This window comes from Lissotriton vulgaris, chromosome 4_1 (assembly GCF_964263255.1).
Source record: "Lissotriton vulgaris chromosome 4_1, aLisVul1.2, whole genome shotgun sequence".
NCBI lineage: Eukaryota > Metazoa > Chordata > Amphibia > Caudata > Salamandridae > Lissotriton > Lissotriton vulgaris.
The window spans coordinates 1,474,694,185-1,474,712,766 of NC_141691.1; the positions used below are offsets into that span (position 1 = coordinate 1,474,694,185).

General features: G+C 44.4%; 1 protein-coding gene across 1 annotated transcript in view; it reads right to left on the reverse strand.

Moving 5' to 3' along the window:
• The window catches only part of PRKDC (protein kinase, DNA-activated, catalytic subunit), a 2,818,033-nt gene that overhangs the window by 1,261,760 nt on the left and 1,537,691 nt on the right, over positions 1-18,582 (reverse strand). Inside the window, exons 53-54 of the mRNA XM_086965729.1 lie at positions 6,331-6,455; positions 6,099-6,248 (exon numbers count right to left, since the gene is read on the reverse strand). Of these exons, the coding sequence (XP_086821855.1) occupies positions 6,099-6,248; positions 6,331-6,455 (275 nt within the window). The remainder of the gene's footprint in view (positions 1-6,098; positions 6,249-6,330; positions 6,456-18,582) is intronic.

Here is an 18,582-nt window from a genome sequence, read left to right on the forward strand (position 1 = left end):
CCGATGGTGGGGGTCGGTCAGCGACATCAGGTAGTGACACGCAATGCATGGCTTGAAGCCAGGCATCCCTACGGCACCAAGAGTCGAAGTCGACTCAAAAAAAGTGATCCAAAACAGATCAAAAAGTTAGTCAAAAAATGACTAAGAGTACTGCTCTTCCCGGATCTGCGCTAGGGCGGCTCCTAAGTACTCTGGCCACGTCATCCCGGCCATCACGACGCCGACGACGGACGCAGAGCCGCAGATGACGCCTACCGACGCGCAAGGGTATTGCTGACGAAAACTTTCCGGATCCGCCTGAAGCCTGGGGATATTCTAAGGTAAGGAATCGAACACTAACCTGTTTTTCAGATGTAAAATATCCCAACATGTCTATATCGGACTCACAGAAAGCCTTGGGATTCACGTCCATCTGAGTTGAACTGAAACATCCATTCTATTTGTCAAAAATCATTAGTTCTGACAGAATTGTAATAGGTGAACCAGAATTGGCCATAACGAGAACCTCAATCTTTCCAAACAACGCATTACGCCTGGGTCATTTAACTCTCTTTGTATCAAAAACAGCATTACATGCAACAGTCAACACTAAATGTATTTGTTTAGAACACATGTCAACAGAATCAGTCATCTCAACACTTAACTCTCACAGATTTTTTTCTACATCTATAAACTCCTTGGACGTGACCAATTTCTTGCATAGCATGCATCTTATACCCATTGAAGGACAGTTAGGATTATTGCTGAGATGTGTCCTAGAGCCACATCTAAAATAAAAGCTGACTACCAGGTTTAGAAATATTAACTGCATTCACAGAATCAGCACCACCATGCCCAGAAACCTTTAAAACATTAAGAACGACTGTTGAAGTAACCATTGACCGATCAATGGTTTTAGCAATATAATTCGGTTCCGCAATTGTTGGTTTCCTACAACTAAAAAGGCGTTCCTGAATTTTCTTGGAAAAACAGTCAACAACAAATTGATCCCTGATGTATATCAGTATGTGCATCATATTTGCATGTGGCTCCCAGCACCCTTAATGCTGAAATATATTTGTCAATGGTTATGGTGAGTTTTGGTACCCGCCTAATCGTGCACTGTTCACTTGGTGCTCCGCACCTTGTATTCTTACGTGTTTATCACCACTCTTTAAACTGTGTGTTTTCCTTATTTTCACATTTATTTTTGGTTATTCAGTTTTACGTTTAGACCATTTTTACATTGTTATTTTCAATATTCATAACAATTTTCTCTTGTATATTCAGTTATACATAAACGTGATTTCATATATACATAGAAATTATTGACATAACATATACTTTTCATTCATTTACAGATGAGCCCAATGCATTTCGGCGCCTGAGTGGTGCCTTCATCAGGGGCAACTCTGAAAAATAAAAAATACTTTGTGTAAGTGTCGTGTGTTTGGTTGAGCCTGGGGGTCTCTATTGTGCTTTATAAGTAACATACCTGAAATCAACAACTATTCAGTGCTGTTGTATCTGTGCATATATTCTCCTTGGCAACTAATGTTCTGTATAAATGACATAAAATAAATAAAGAAGCTCATTTTTTTTTTTTACAACTATTGAAATTTTGTCTTTATAACAGCTATTTCATATGGAAGGATGAGTTTTATGCGCAATTAAATGGAACTTCCATGGGCTTTGCAGGGGCCCCTGCCTACGCGAATACTTTTATGGCTCAGTACGAAGCAGATAACCTGATGTCACTGAGAGAATGGTCACATGTGAAAATGTACTGTCGATTCATCAACGACTTTTTTAATTTGGGATGACACTCAAGAAACTCTCGAACAGTTAATAAGCACATTAAATCTAGTTGATGCCAGAATTCAATTCACGCACAAGATAAGTAAGGATGTCATTGATTTTCTAGACGTCAGAATTACCAAAACAGCAAATGGCTTTGAAACTGCATTATACACTAAACCTACAGATCGGAACAGTGCTCTCAACTACATGAGCTTTCATCCTAAAAGTCTTATCAAGAATCTACCAGTGTCTCAGTTCATCCGGATTAAACGAATATGCTCAGATGAACGAACATGTCAAAGAACACTTGCTAATCAAGTACAAAAGTATAAAGACAGAGGATATCAAGCGGATGTACTAGAAGCACAACTGAATACAGTCCAGCAAATGAACAGATTGGATTTGTTGAAACCCAGCAAGAAAGTAACACAAGAAAGGATGGTATTTGTAACAAAGTACACAACCCTATCCACGAAAATTAAAAACATTGTCAATAAGAGATGGGAATTACTATCCCTGGAACCGGACTTTCACAGCATTTTCAAAGAACTTCCTTTACATGCATACACGAGAGGACCAAACCTAAGGGAGAGACTGAAACGCAAACAACATCCCACACTGTCAACAACATACAAAGGAACAACCAGATGTCTTAATTGCACAAATTGCAATAATGTGATTACAGGAAACACATGTACTCATCCGACAACTGGCAAACTAATAAACTTAAAACACACCAGTGATTGTAACACACAAAATGTTGTGTACGCCATCAAATGCCCGTGTGGCAAGATGTACATTGGCAAGACGGAAAGCAAAGTAAAAACGTGCATAACGGAACATAAAAGCCGAATTTGCAATGAAAATTTAACCTCACCACTGGTGCTCCATTGGAGGGAAGAAAAACATACTATCTCACAGTTAAGATTTTTCATCATAGAACAAGTACACATTAAACAAGGCATAGACAATCATCAGAGGCTGATGCAACGAGAATTGTTTTGGATCAAGTACCTAAAGACTTTAGTACCGATAGGTCTTAACGACAAATATGATCTGGCATGCTATCTGTAGGTCAAATTGAGTCCATACATCAGTGAGAAGATAGAGAAGACTTGCACTATTTATAACCCTTCACACATCAAAATTCCGATGTCTTGCTAGGGCGAAGTATTATATGCAATGAGCATTGTATAAAAGCAGAGAGATTTAAAATGCTACGATAGATAATGACCATATGCGAATAGATATGCGAATAGATAAAATCATGAACAGTGTTAACATGGAATATTAATTTGCACAAATATTGCATATAGTGTATAAGCAACAGATTTGAACCATACTTGATAAGTATCGCAAAACTGTCTGGTTTATTATCATGTGAATAAGTTGATACAATGATCTATATTTTTGGTGTGATATGATAAAAACATTATATACACACAACATTCACGTAGATACAAAATATGCGACATAGAAAGTAGATCTCTTAGAAGGGCATACACTAGAAAGCTGATCAGTGAGGGCTAGCAAATAAGTAAATCAGAACATTCGATAATGAGCTAAGTACGCTCATGATTTTCTCGTGGTATTCATTTAAGTTTGAGTGAATACTATGAATATAAATTTTGAATCATGTTAAAAGACACATGAACAGTTAGACCGTGCCCCTGAGATTAGAACGCAGCATTCACAAGCAGATTTACCTCACCAATATGGCGCTGAAAGTGATCATTCTACTGAGCATTGTTTACATAGTGAGTCCGTCATTTGTTACTATAGTATCGCAACCGCGCGGAGTACGCGAATTTGAAAAGGTGTTTACAACCGGAGTCGAGTTGACACAGCAAACACAGGGCTGCGGTTTTCTCGTGGCGGTAAAGACTTTCAGCATGACAGGTACGGGCAGTCTGTGATAGAGGTGAAGTATTAGGAAAGTTTAGTTTGTGCAAGACAATAACGACGTGGCATTTCCTTTAACTTTTAGACGAAGAGCAACAGTGAAGATAAGGTAGGGCACTTGGTTTTTAGACGCCATGCAGTCTTGTATTTCCCATCATATAAATGGTTTTCTAAGGAGGTTTATGTTTGTTGTTACAGAGTCCACAGAGGAAGATAATGAGGTATGTCTATGAGTTAGTAGAGGCACATTAAGTTTACTATCACGATATAGTAGATGGCTAAAAATGAGCTTCTTTATTTATTTTATGTCATTTATACAGAACATTAGTTGCCAAGGAGAATATATGCACAGATACAACAGCACTGAATAGTTGTTGATTTCAGGTATGTTACTTATAAAGCACAATAGAGACCCCCAAGCTCAACCAAACACACGACACTTACACAAAGTATTTTTTATTTTTCAGAGTCGCCCCTGATGAAGGCACCACTCAGGCGCCGAAATGCATTGGGCTCATCTGTAAATGAATAAAAAGTATATGTCATGTCAATAATTTCTATGTATATATGAAATCACGTTTATGTATATCTGAATATACAAGAGAAAATTGTTATGAATATTGAAAATAACAATGTAAAAATGGTCTAAACATAAAACTGAATAACCAAAAATAAATGTGAAAATAAGGAAAACACACAGTTTAAAGAGTGGTGATAAACACGTAAGAATACAAGGTGCGGAGCACCAAGTGAACAGTGCACGATTAGGCGGGTACCAAAACCCACCATAACCATTGTCAATACCCAGGAGTGACTATCCTGATTAATCGCAGCACCATTGGAAAACCATAGAGAATTTGGGTATAACACGGAGTGCTCCCCACGAACCCAATTTACATAATGAAATATATTTGTCAACACTCTCATCTGCGCTTTGCCTCCTCATGAAGAAGTTATGTCTCTCAAACTTTATATTTAGCTCTTCGTTATATTGTTTTCCCATGCAAGCCAACACCTCCTTGTAAGCATCCCAGTGCTCACCATCACCAGAATGACCAGGTTGTTTAATGCACTGGTATGCCTCCGGGTAGCCATGCGCTATGTAAGTGCGTAATCATTTATTCATTCAGAACTTCCTTGGGGAGGAGCAATAGAAGGTGCATTGCTTAATACTTGCTGAACTACAAGACCCAGACAGCCATATAATAATGTTACCTTGCATGCAGGTGGAAACTTGACAGCGTCAATGGCAACTATATGGCTCTCAAACATTTGTATCCATTGTGGCCACCTAACAGTGGGCTTTCCTGGATATTGCAAAAAGGGTGGAGGCTGCTAAAGTGGCCATATTGCAACCCCACAACAATAAAAAAAAATATTTAAAAAATGAGATTAGGCAGCAGAAAAATCCAAGGCAACTAGTTAAATGAAACAAACACCAAAAATATGTTTCAGAGTAAGAGACGATGAGGAACAGAAATTTAAATAAAAAATAATTTCCTCCTTGCTTCCCTTCTTCTTTCCTTTAAAAGAAAATATTAATCATGTGATTGTCAGTAAAGCTAGACTCTGTCCCCTAAAATTCCAAAGAGTGTGGGGTAAGGGGAGAAGGTACCATGGCCTTGACGGAGGGTTGGGTGCCGATTGATGTGCTAAGGGTCCTGCTGATTGGGACCGTGTTCTGGGGTCTTGAGAGGTGGCATGGGGGTCTCGGACTCAAAGAGGGCCACTGGCCATTTAATGGACTATCCAAACAGATGTATTGTAGGCGGGGGTTGGATTTTGATATGCTGATGACTCTGGTGCTGTTATTATGGTGGGTGGGTGGGTGGGGGGCCTGGGGAGCGCAGAGGTGTATGGTTAATCGCTTGTGATGTGCCAGATGTGTTTATGTTGTTACAAATGCAAATAAAACTATTTAAAAAAAAATAAAATCATGTGACTCTCAGTGTGAAACAATGTTAAGGTGAGCCTGTCACGAGAGGGCAGGCTTGAAACCAGAGAAAATTTAATAGTGAAGGGTGTACCTGTCACCATGAGGACAGGAAAACCAATAGTAAGCTCAAAACAAAGGTGTGCCTGTCACCGTGAGTGCAGGCAAACCCTAATCCTACCTGTGGATCTGGAATCTAGGGATCTTGACAGGTGCTGCGAGCTGTCAGAGAAACACTCAGATTAAGGCCTTGACGAGGTGCCCAAAGCAAAATAGCTGCCATGTTGATGACCTTTACGTCTTGACCTAGTGTTGCCTAGTGATGACACCACGCATTCATGCACCTCAAGTCTACTTTGTTGCCCGTAAATCAGTTACAACAATGAGCCACAATAGCACAGTATTTCAATAGCTGAAGATTTAAGCATGATATAAGAAACATACATCATGAAACAAACAATGCATATAGGCCCTCTCATACTACCTGTGATTCATGACCTGGTTGAAGTCCTTACTCTTTAACTGGATGTAAATATCAGGAATCTCCTCAGCTCTGTACATTACCACCTCGAGGCAGTAGGTTTTTAGTACCCCATGAAGTTTTGGAAGCAAGTAGAAGACAACTGTCATAAATCTGTGAACAGATGAGCAGAACATTTCTGAAATTGTTGAAGTAAAAACTAAAGCATGTGCTGGGCGGATCTTAGCTATTTTACCTGTCAGCCAAAGGAGGGAAGTTCTTTGCCACTTTATTCAAGCACATGATAAATTTGTCCTCCTTTGTGCTTTGATGCTTTTTTAGTTCCTTGATGACAAGATCAAAAATGGGTCCATCTATAACCTACAAAAAAGATATATATAATTTCATGCTGCAGCTATTCTGGAGTCAAACTTAAACAATCTGATGTTAGATGAAGAAAACACGAGCTCATAAGCTAGGTAAAGAAGACTTGACTACTTCTGAACCATTAGTATCATCTGCACACTTTAAGTTTGCTTTCTCATTTGTTTTAAACAAAGAAATCCTTAAACAATTAAAGGGCTAAATGATGCTCTCTGCAGACTTCATAAGAATTATGTGGCACTGATTACAAATGGCACTGTATTCGTACAGCACTTGTTGCAACTAGCATGGCAAGTAAAACTCAACGCGCCCTAGGAAATCATATAGGTACATGATTGCGTGCATGAAAGTATTGCGTGGCGAAGACTATGTGAAGGAGATGTTTTTCAGATCGTCAAGTTGGGTAGAGCATAGTTGTTGCATGTAGAGAAAAACGTTACCAAGATGCTGATTATGAATGAATGAAGTAGCACTTATTGAGCACGTAGCTACACAGAGGCATCCCAGCGCTAAGCGATTAAAAAACGAAGGGAACGGGGGAGTCATTTAGGGGAAGAGCCATGTTTTTAGCAGTTTACGGAAGGCCTGATGGTTGGGTTCCTTTCTTAAGTGCAAAGGAAGGGAGTTCTATAGTTTTGCGGCATTGTAGGAAAAAAGCCGACCACCACTTCTGGCCTTCTTAATCCTGGGTACAATGGCCAGATGGAGTTCATCTGAGCGCAGCCCCCTATTAGCCCGATAGGGCTGAATCATGGAGTGATTGCTAGCTAGTCCATTCCCTCCTAATATCTCGTGAGTGATGCACAAAGCCTTGAAGTGAATTTTCTCCCGCACAGGGAGCCAGTGGAGGGACTTCAGGGCAGGTTTCGCTGAGTGCCGATTCGGGATCCCCACAAGCATCCTTGCAGCGCAATTCTGCACTGTTTGGAGTTTTTCATGTGATGAGCTTGGCGCATTACCTTGGCGCATTACCGTAATCCAGCGTGATAGGATGAGTGCCTGGACCATCAGCTTCCTTGCCTGAAAGGGGAGATGGGGAAGTACTTTGCAAATCATCCTGAGGATGCCATAACAGGAAGCCACAACTTTCCTGGTCTGTGCCTTGAAGCTAAGGTCCTGATCGAGCCAGATGCCGAAACTCTTTATCTCAGTCTTTGGGGCAGGAGCAGGGCCCAAACAAGCTGGCCACATTAAGTCAGCTTTAAAGAGGGAGGGATTGCCAAGAATCATGATCTCAGTCTTGTCGCCATTCAGCTTTAGATACAAGTGATTCATCCACTTGGTGTCTTCTTCAAGGCAGGGACGGAGGCCATTGGAGGCCTGTTCAGGGTGATTCAATCCTACGACCAGTTGGGTGTCCTCGGCATAGGTCACTATATGAACCCGGAAAGGAAGGACGATCTCTGCAAGTGGAGCCATATAAGCATTAAAAAGGGTGGGGCTCAGGGACAATCCCTGAGGGACTCCGCAGTGAAGGGGTAAATATTTTGAAGTATCTAAGTAGCATGTGTCCTGCTAAAGCAGGGAAGAAGCTGTTGATGTGTCAGTGGTGAATATAAGTGAAGAGTAAGGTGGTGTGTGTGTATGTGTGTAGAAGTAGAATGTGTGAGGATCAAAGAAGGGCTTTAATTTTGGTACAGCAATCAGCAGGCACAGCTAAGTCAGTGAGGGTTCAAGAATACCTGCATCCTCAGCATCAGTCCAGTGTGCTCTTTGCCACGGATCCAGTCAAAATGATGCTAGGTCATTTGTTTGTACTACTTTGTGTGGTGCATATGACCATATTGTGCTCTGTGGTACTGGCAAGTGGAAACAGTTAGAATTTCAGCACTTTCCGAAGTAAAAGTTACTCACCTTCAGAAATGCTTTTTCTCATGAAAGGTTAGTAATATGCTGCCACTGACAAAGGTAAGACACAGACTGGTGCATCAGGAGGTGCTGTTGCTGCAGCTGTCAACTCAACAGATTTTGTAAGATTCTTGCTTCCCCCAACTAGTGATTTGGCAGATTGTGCCAGACAGCTCCGCAACAGTGGGTTCATTGGCGCAGAACTTGGAACTGCCAGTTTAGGTAAGTTGAAGGATCCAAGTCCACCTTGCTGGCTTGCGTTTTTTTAATGTAAACCCTCAATTTATGAACTGCTAGCTGAAGAGGTCAATGTTAGTTTCTACTTTTACAGATCATTATCTGTTCATCAGAAGTGGGCGACTCTGGAAAAGGGAAAGCCTTTTCCAACTGTTAGGCTTTTCATTAGAATGAGGTATTTTTCTGAACGAGAAAGAAATCCGCCCCTTGTTGTGTTATATTAATGTTTCTTGCACCAGGAAAGTTACCTCTCAATATAATGTTCTCTAATTAGGATGGGTTGACATTTTAAGGGAGAAGACAACCATGAAAGCCCTCTACAACAAGCCTCGGTGAGCAACAACTCCACTTCTCTCCCCCTAGTTACCTTGGTATGCAAAAATGAGTATTTGCAGCACTTAGTTAAGATGTGGTCTACCCTGAGCCACCACAAGTAGATGCTATGTGGATCCAGATCTGAAATTTTAACTGAGGACATGATTTCTTACCATAAGTCGTAAGTCAGATTTGACAGGAACATAAGTACACTCCCATAAAGAAATAATGTGAAAACTGTTATAATAGAAGAGGCTGCTCCACATCCAGGTCTTAAGAGCATTAAAAAAAACTTATGCCAGGTATCTTAAATGGATCCTAACCTTCACAACCAATGGGAGAAGCATACCCATGGCTAGAGATACAAAAATGTCCCCTGGCACCACCACAAAGGAAATTCCTAATACACGTGTGTGGACCTAGTGTAGAGTTAGGAGCGTACTTACAGATGAAGATCCTGCAAGAAGAAATATCCATCAGCAAGGCTAGGTGGCCATGGAGTTTCCTAATCTGAGATACAAACGCGTTCCGAAATTTAAAAGAAATGTGTTAAGAAGGTGGGCCCTTCATTTCAGGAATTGCACTACACTGGAATTTCATTTCTGAGGTGAATCTTTTGTCCAGCATTTCGTCATATTTGTACGTGCTTATTTTCGTCTGGACAAAGCATGGTAAAAACATGATCTTGAGTACCTTTCCAGAAAATTCTGCTTACAACTGGGAACCAGTGTATCATAATCAGGCTGAGCTGATGTGGTACACAGGAGACGTCCTGCTGAACTGTTTTTAATTTGTTTCACCTTCAAAGCAGATCTTTTCATGAACAAAGTAAGGTATAGACCATTTGCCTAGTACATGCAGGCTAAAACAGGGTTGAATGTTGTCTTATTCGGGTGACTAAAGCCCAGTGAAAGCAAGTCCTTATGGCAGTGTTGATTTGTGGTCAGGGCAGAGTTCAGTGTCCAAAGTTATTTTAAGAATCATTACTGCAAGTGCTGGTAGGGAAAAAGTCTGTAGGCCTCAACATTAAAGGACCTGTGTGCCTCAAAGACTCGCTTGAGAATTTATGTCTTCTGTTGTTCTGTTACAGTGGATTTCTGACTACCCAGTGGAAGATGACAGAAAGGCAGTACCTGAGTGGAGAGCAGCCTAAATTTGAATTAGTTTCAAGTCGTGGCCTGGAAAACCAAATTACTATACGAGACAGGGAAGATGTTAAACATAAACGGTGCATTCACAGTGCTCTGTGGTATGCTGTATTCTCTTGACTGAGGACACATGCTGAAGGATGTTGTCAAGGTGATCTGTGCGCTGCTAAACAACAAGAAAACAAGCATTTACAATGCAACGGTTTCGCCTTCGGAAAAGTTTGAGCCATTGGCATTCTAAATGGCAAACTTTTTATTTATGTGTTGGTTTTGAAAACAGATAAATAAATGGCATTCTCATTTACAATGCCAATACACACACCCACACAAGAGCCCCCCACACACACACACACACAAGAGCCCCCCACACACACCACACAAGAGCCCCCCACACACACACACAAGAGCCCCCCCCACACACCACACAAGAGCCCCCCACACACACCACACAAGAGCCCCCCACACACACCACACAAGAGCCCCCCACACACACCACACAAGAGCCCCCCACACACACACGCAAGAGCCCCCCACACACACGCAAGAGCCCCCCACACACACGCAAGAGCCCCCCACACACACACGCAAGAGCCCCTCACACACATACGCAAGAGCCCCCACACACACGCAAGAGCCCCCCCCACACACACACGCAAAGAGCCCCACACACGCGCAAAGAGCCCCAAACACACGCAAAGAGCCCCACACACACGCAAAGAGCCCCACACACACGCAAAGAGCCACACACACACGCAAAGAGCCCCACACACATGCAAAGAGCCCCACAATTAAGAGTGGAACTACGGATAGATAGATTTTTTTTTTTTTTTAAACGAGATAGAAAATTACTTTCATATGTAAACCTAAGGAGGCATGCAAGACTACTCCCCGGTGACCTACGGTTATACTAACGCCCTGTATATAGAGTCTAAGAAAGGCTAACAAATCAAAGAAGCTGTCTGAAGGAGAACATTTTTTAAAGAAGCAATAAAGCTAAGGATAGAAACATGGTAAATGTTGACTCCATGGCAGGCATGTGGTATTGAAAATAGGTAGGGCAAAGTGTAAAATAATTTGACATGGCAAACATTATCTGCCCTAAATTTATCATACGTAATAAAAAGTAAATCATTAAATACCTGAAGGAAAAACTACACCAGTGTAAAAAAAAATATTTAGATAACAGAAAGCAAGGTTCCAAGTAAACCATCACTAAATGGGTGAACCTATGTGGCACAAATCAAATAAAATTGTTTCAGGAGCACCATTACATATCTCCTTGGCATCCCTTTTATGTACAACTCCCTTAAACATGTATCTACTCCATACATTTAATCACCTTATTATCTACTTAGACTCCTTTGAAACCTCAACCCTCCTGTCTGTTTATCGAAAGCAAAGGTTAAATGGAGGGCAAGGGAATCTACTTTCACTTGCTAGATAGACCTACATCTAATTTGACAAATAGCAGTAGCAAAACGTGGACATTATATTTTGTAGACTCTGGGGGGAGTTAATATCATTGAGGTCATACCAGAGAAAGATCTCCATGTTCAGCACAATTATTTTGGCATTATGGTACCCTCCCTCAAAGGTACTCATCTGCTCCTTGTGCCAGCTCCGATTCTCTTGATCTAACCACGAATGTTTGACAACCCAACTACCTTCACAAAGTAATCACAGCACCAGATAGGTCCTTCTCCTCAACTACTACCTAAGCATCCCTGACATACTTACTGTTATTTTCTTCAGCTTCGTTCTCTGTTCTCATCGGAGATGTTTTAAGGCTGCCTTTTTCTTTAGTCCCTTTAGCGGACTTTTACATAAGTCCATTGACTACCAAAGGATTCTCCACAGGACGGCCTTACTTATATATCCCTCTGTTCTTGCAACCGCTGTAAAATCTTTTCCACTCTTCAAGACCACCGAATCTGTTTCCAGGCTCCTCTACCAACTTCATCATATTCGACGAAAATGTCTCATCGTCAGAGCGCCTCCGAAACTATTCACCTCCTTCTCTTGTGGCACCAATGCTTTATGTCTAGCTCAAGCCCAGCCCACTGCCCTCTGCTCCCCCGTCTCCTCATTTACAATGACCTCTCTTAACCTCCCAAAATGTACATTTCAGTTCACTTCACCTAATCGCCCACCCCTTCCCTCGCACTGTACACCATCAGCTGGCCACTTTTTCTCCATGCTACATTTACACCTTCCCCTGGTGAACTGACGGCCCCACTCCCGCCCCCATCGCCCCACCCTTTTAGAGGTTATCCTAAGCTCTTGGTTATCCTGGACCCTTTCTCCCCTCCATCTATCGCCCCATAGCACCATCACACCCTCCGCCCCATGTGACCTCTCACCTCCTCTTCGCTCTCGCTCCTGAAGCACAGACAGGCCGCGCGTTTCTTGTAGCCGTCCCCATCGTAGGTGCGCGTCTGGTTGGACTTCAGCTTCATCATTCTCTAGCGGCGGGGCACAGGCTGGTGTGAACGTGGAGTCCAAGGGAAAACGGGCAGGGCGTTCTAGGGGCGCGGGTTTAAAGAGAAAGGGCCGACAGCAAAGGCAGGAAGGCGGACTGGGGACGAGTAGGCCGTTATAAACAGGACAGGGAGGATGGGTATGGAGCTCCAGGGGCTGAATGGGGCGGTTACAGAAGCAGGCACAAGGTCGGGAAAGGTGGCAACCAAAACAAAAATAAAAATGGGACAGACGCCGGCACTAGATTGGGGTGTGGGGGTCGTAAACCACGTAGAAGGGCAGGGCTGCGATGATTAACGGACGAGGGCAGATTCAGGCCTGGCGCAATGAATGCCGTAATAAGGGTGACAGGTCAGAGGGAGCACGAAGTAGTAACAGGTTAAGGGGGTTTACTGTAGGCAGGGACGGTCCAGTGGGTGGCGACAGGCCGAGGGAGGGGGTAGGAGCAGCCGGGGGAGCACTGGGCCCGGACAGGTGGTAGTACCTCACTGGAGCCCCACGGGGAGGCCTGAAGGCCCCGGGGGCGCTAGGTCAGGCTCGGCCCTCCTTGCTGCTCTCTCTCCGGCTTTACCGCTCTTAACGCTGCCTAAGCCGCCGCCTGGTCTCCTCCGCCCGTTCCTCCTCGCTCAAACCCGCCATCTTGGGTCGCGCTACGTAAAACACGCATATGCGGCGAGCCCGCCTCACCAGATACTCCTGGGACTCCTTGTTTACTGATCACGCTCAGCCTCGCAGCCCCGGTGGATTTAGGCGCACCGCGCCTCACAGAGCACACTCGCTCCTTGCCCCGGCCGGTCCCAGCAGCCCTCCGCCCGCTCTCGTTTCCTCGGGGAGCGGCGGAGGACTAGCGCTGCGTTCCAAGCAGGGACAGGCAGGCCAGGGGCAGGGGGCACTCACGGCGCTCCCTCGGCGAGGTCGGGTCGGTCTTCCCCGGCTTCGTCACTCCCACGCAGCTTCCTACCAAGCAGGGCGCCGAGGACCAATCCGGTCGCGGCGTTCACGCCAAGCCTCCACACACGCCCGGGAGTCAGCCAATGACAGCGCGGCTCCCGGGACCTGCCCCTGGATGATGCTGAGCCGGCAGCCAATCAGTGCGCGGCCTCGGCGATGACGCGGCGGCGCTGGGCCAATCCCAGCGCGGCGTTACTGGAGGGGCTCGTCTTGCTGGGCCAATAGGAGCGCGGCGGCTTCGATCTTTGCTGCTGCAGCTCCTGGTCACGAACGGCCGCTTTGGAGGGTGTTTCTGGCCCCGGGCCGCGACGGTGATTTGGCGGCAATAGATTTTCGGGGCCCCAGGTCGCGGTTAGACCGTTTCTAACCAGCAGATCAACAGGGGGGATCCTGGGCGCAGGGAAACACCGCGGGCCTCGTTTCACCCCTGAATCTGTGCCAGCAGCAAGCACGGCCCGGCCGGACCAGACACGGGGGCGTTCCCGGCGTCGCGTGACGTAGGCAAAAGCCAAAGAATCTCGGGAACGCCCCCGTGTCTGGTCCGGCTTTGACGGACGCCTCTCTGTTCCAATGGCTAGCCTCCATTTATGGAGCTAGCCAATGAAGCAGAGAGGCGTGTTCAAGTCACCCATACTAGAAACTACAGATTTCTCTGGAGGAGGAGCCTAACGGCTCCGCCCCCCAGCGAAACCTAAAAAGGCCATGTTTAGGGCTTTGTCTTGTATTCCAGCGTAATGGAGATTTTCAAGCAGAGTGGGGTTATGAACCATGTCCAATTCAGGAGAGCAGTCTATAAGCAGGAGGGCATCCACTACTTTGTTGTCCATTTGGAACTTAAATATGTTAGGATGGATTTTGTTCTTCCACAGTTTTCCTAGCGCTAAATGTGGTCAATGACTTAGGTGAATGTAACTCTTTCAAATAATATGCATATGGATGTTTACAATAGTTCTTAGATATTATGCCTCTGCACATATACAATTGCATTGATGTTCTTAAAGCCATAAGCAGGCTGGAAGAAATGTATTCAAGAACAAGTCTATAAACTCCGACAAGTTTGCACTCCTGCTTAAATGAGTTGCTGACCTTGCAAGTGTACACTGTTTTTAATAATGGGTTGGTGCTGTGCCCTACAAAACAAATATTTACAGGAGAGTGTTGCAGCGACATCTCTTTTTAGTTACATCAAATTGACGGAATACTGCAATAAAGCTCAGTGTGCACTGTGTTCAAGCAAAGATACTTTCATTACAGTATCAAGCAGTGCATAAAACGGAATAGACTCAGTCGTTTTTTATTTATGTGTGTATGCCTCTGTGACTTTGTTTTACTGGCTAGGGTTGCTTTAACTGTCTCTCTGCACTAGCTCGGAGAGAAAGCCACAGCAACCTTAGAATCACTCTGTCCTCAGTTTCGTGAAGAAAATTAGAATTTCAATTGGTATGGAGTCCTGGCCTTCCCAGCAAGGTGGTAATACTGTTTTCTTATTTTTGTAATAGGGCCCACTACCTTCTAGAACTATTCACTCATCCTGAATTTTTACAGGATAAGATGTAGTTCCAAAAGGCAGATAATTGTTGGAAGAGGGGAAAAGAACTGGCTTTGTCAAAAAGAAAAACACTGCTTGAATACAAACAGGGTAAAGAGTAACAGAAATTCGAAATATGAGCAACAGGGGGAACAGAAGGAAAAAGGAGCAGAAGTAAAGCCTCTGATGGGAGCAGCAACCATAGAAAGCAAAGTTGTGGCAAACAAAAACTCATTCTGAGCCACTTTAAGAGGAAGTGAGATTAATCTGGAAATAACTAAGGAGAATACAGGAAGGACTACTAAAGTCCATCTTAGATTGGGATGTGCAGTAGGATTTAGTGAGGCAAAAGGATGCATTCTCAATTAGAAAATTAGAAAAAAGAATTCTGGATTCTCACAACAACTTGATTGTTCTATGAATGTAGATCTCAACCCTGGAGCCCATCTAGCCTTATGCGCCATGGACTGCTCAAACGAAAAGAACAAGTTACCTACATTCGGTAACGCCTTATCTAGTAGAGACTATATCTAACCGCATTTGAATTTCCCAGGCGTCAGACTCGATCTGTGAGATTTTTCATGAGCAGTACCTGTTCGGTCTGAAGAGCAATTTCAAATAAGGAAGTCCTGAAAGACCGAATGGGCAAAGTGTCCATTCTGCAAGGACGCTGTCAGCTGCGGTGCAGGTCCTTTTTTTAAAAAAAAAAACGTCTATTCTTATAATTTAGCACAAGTTCTTGCTCTCACCTTAACTGCTTTTAATTTCCAATAGCCTTACGTAATTCCCGGCAACTCCTCGGCCCCGGTCTGACGTGGCTTGTGCCGTTTGTTCGGAGGGCCCCCTGGAGTGTGGAATCTCGTCTTCCGGGCAGTTAGAGCTCTAGCTTCTTGCGCTCACACAGTATTTAGGGGGAGCATATGTGCACGCGCAGCGGACACAGCAAGGACGCTGTCAGCTGCAGTGCGGGTACTTTAAAAAAAAAAACATCTATTCTTATAATTTAGCACAAGGTCTTGTTCTCACCTTAACTCAGGGGTCTTCAAACTGTGGGGCGCGACCCCCAGGGGGGCCGTGCAGCGATGCAAAGCGGGTCGCGCCTTCACAGTGCCACTTCTGCCCTGGCCTCCAGGGCTTCAGCCCCCCTCCTCCCCATCCTGTGTCTCAGCCCGGGCTGCTGCAGAGCAGCTCACGCTCCTGGGGCCTCGGCTGGGCAGTGTCTGGATTCTTATCTCCGGCCCGAGTTTTTCACAGGTCTTTAAAGACCATTAGCTTATTTACATGCCTTTGTTAACTGATTACCAATGGATAGTTTTTTTATGGTTCCAGTACCCCCTGGGCCCCCACTGTGCCTATTCCTTACATTTGTATTTTTACACTTACCGCTGTAGTGTGAGAATGCATTTAATGAAAAGAAATATAAAGTTGGGTTGCCAAAAGAAACATGCCTGCTATGTGTTTAAAGATCCTGCACGGACCTGCTCTTGACACTAAATTGAGTTATAAATAAAAAAGTATGTATTAATTAGTTATGTGACATTTCTGTCTTTATTCTCTTTAATTAATAGTCATGGATCATTGAGGCATCCGTAGAACACAATTAAAAGTGCTTTCTATTTATATTTGCTGTTCTAAATATTCACAGATAAGTGCATAAAATACAGCTGTAGGTGACTGCTTATTTCTGGGCCATCAAAATAATGAGCTGGTAACCCTAATCATTAGACTGGAAGTTTGTTGCAGGATCAGCACATTATTTATTTCCTCCACCCTCGAACCCTGATTAATGCCATTATAGCAATAGTTTAACTTATATCTGAAACCCTACACTTCAAGTTTCTGGGAATGCACCCTGCTTTCAGACTACTCACTTCTCATTCTCGCCTTCACTTTCACGTTCACCCTGCACTCCCAGCGATCACAATGCACTCACACTGATCACAATGCACTCACACTGATCACCATGCACTCACACTGATCACCATGCACTCACACTGATCACCATGCACTCACAGCGATCACCATGCACTCACACTGATCACCATGCACTCACACTGATCACCATGCACTCACACTGATCACCATGCACTCACACTGATCACCATGCACTCACACTGATCACCATGCACTCACACTGATCACCATGCACTCACACTGATCACCATGCACTCACACTGATCACCATGCACTCACACTGATCACCATGCACTCACACTGATCACAATGCTCTCACACTGATCATCATGCACTCATAGGGATTACAATGCACTCACACTGATCACCATGCACTCATAGGGATCACCATGCACTCATAGGGATCACAATGCACTCACACGGATCACAATGCACTCACACTGATCACAATGCACTCACACTGATCACAATGCACTCACACTGATCACAATGCACTCACACTGATCACAATGCACTCACACTGATCACAATGCACTCACACTGATCACAATGCACTCACACTGATCACAATGCACTCACAGCAATCACCATGCACTCACAGGGATCACCATGCACTCATAGGGATCACCATGCACTCATAGGGATCACAATGCACTCACACTGATCACAATGCACTCACACTGATCACAATGCACTCACACTGATCACAATGCACTCACACTGATCACAATGCACTCACACTGATCACAATGCACTCACACTGATCACAATGCACTCACACTGATCACAATGCACTCACACTGATCACAATGCACTCACACTGATCACAATGCACTCACAGCAATCACAATGCACTCACACTGATCACAATGCACTCACAGCAATCACAATGCACTCACAGCAATCACAATGCACTCACAGCAATCAATGCACTCACAGCAATCAATGCACTCACAGCAATCAATGCACTCACAGCAATCACCATGCACTCACAGCAATCACCATGCACTCACAGCAATCACCATGCACTCACAGCAATCACCATGCACTCACAGCAATCACCATGCACTCACACTGATCACCATGCACTCACACTGATCACCATGCACTCACACTGATCACCATGCACTCACACTGATCACCATGCACTCACACTGATCACCATGCACTCACACTGATCACCATGCACTCACACCGATCACCATGCACTCACACCGATCACCATGCACTCACACCGATCACCATGCACTCACACTGATCACCATGCACTCACACCGATCACCATGCACTCACACCAATCACCATGCACTCACACCAATCACCATGCACTCACACCAATCACCATGCACTCACACCAATCATAATGCACTCACACCAATCATAATGCACTCACACCAATCGCCATACACTCACACCAATAGCCATGCACCCACACCGTTCACCCGCTCACCCTGCACTCACAGTGATCACAATGCACTCACAGTGATTACAATGCACTCACACTGATCACAGTGCACTCACACTGAGCACAGTGCACTCACACTGATCGCCATGCACTCACAACATTCACCCACTCACTCTGCACTCACACTGATCACCATGCACTCACAACATTCACCCGCTCACCCTGCTCTCACAATGATCACTCTGCACTAAAAATTTGCTTGCATAGTTCACTCTGTACCTCACCCTGCAGTCACATGAG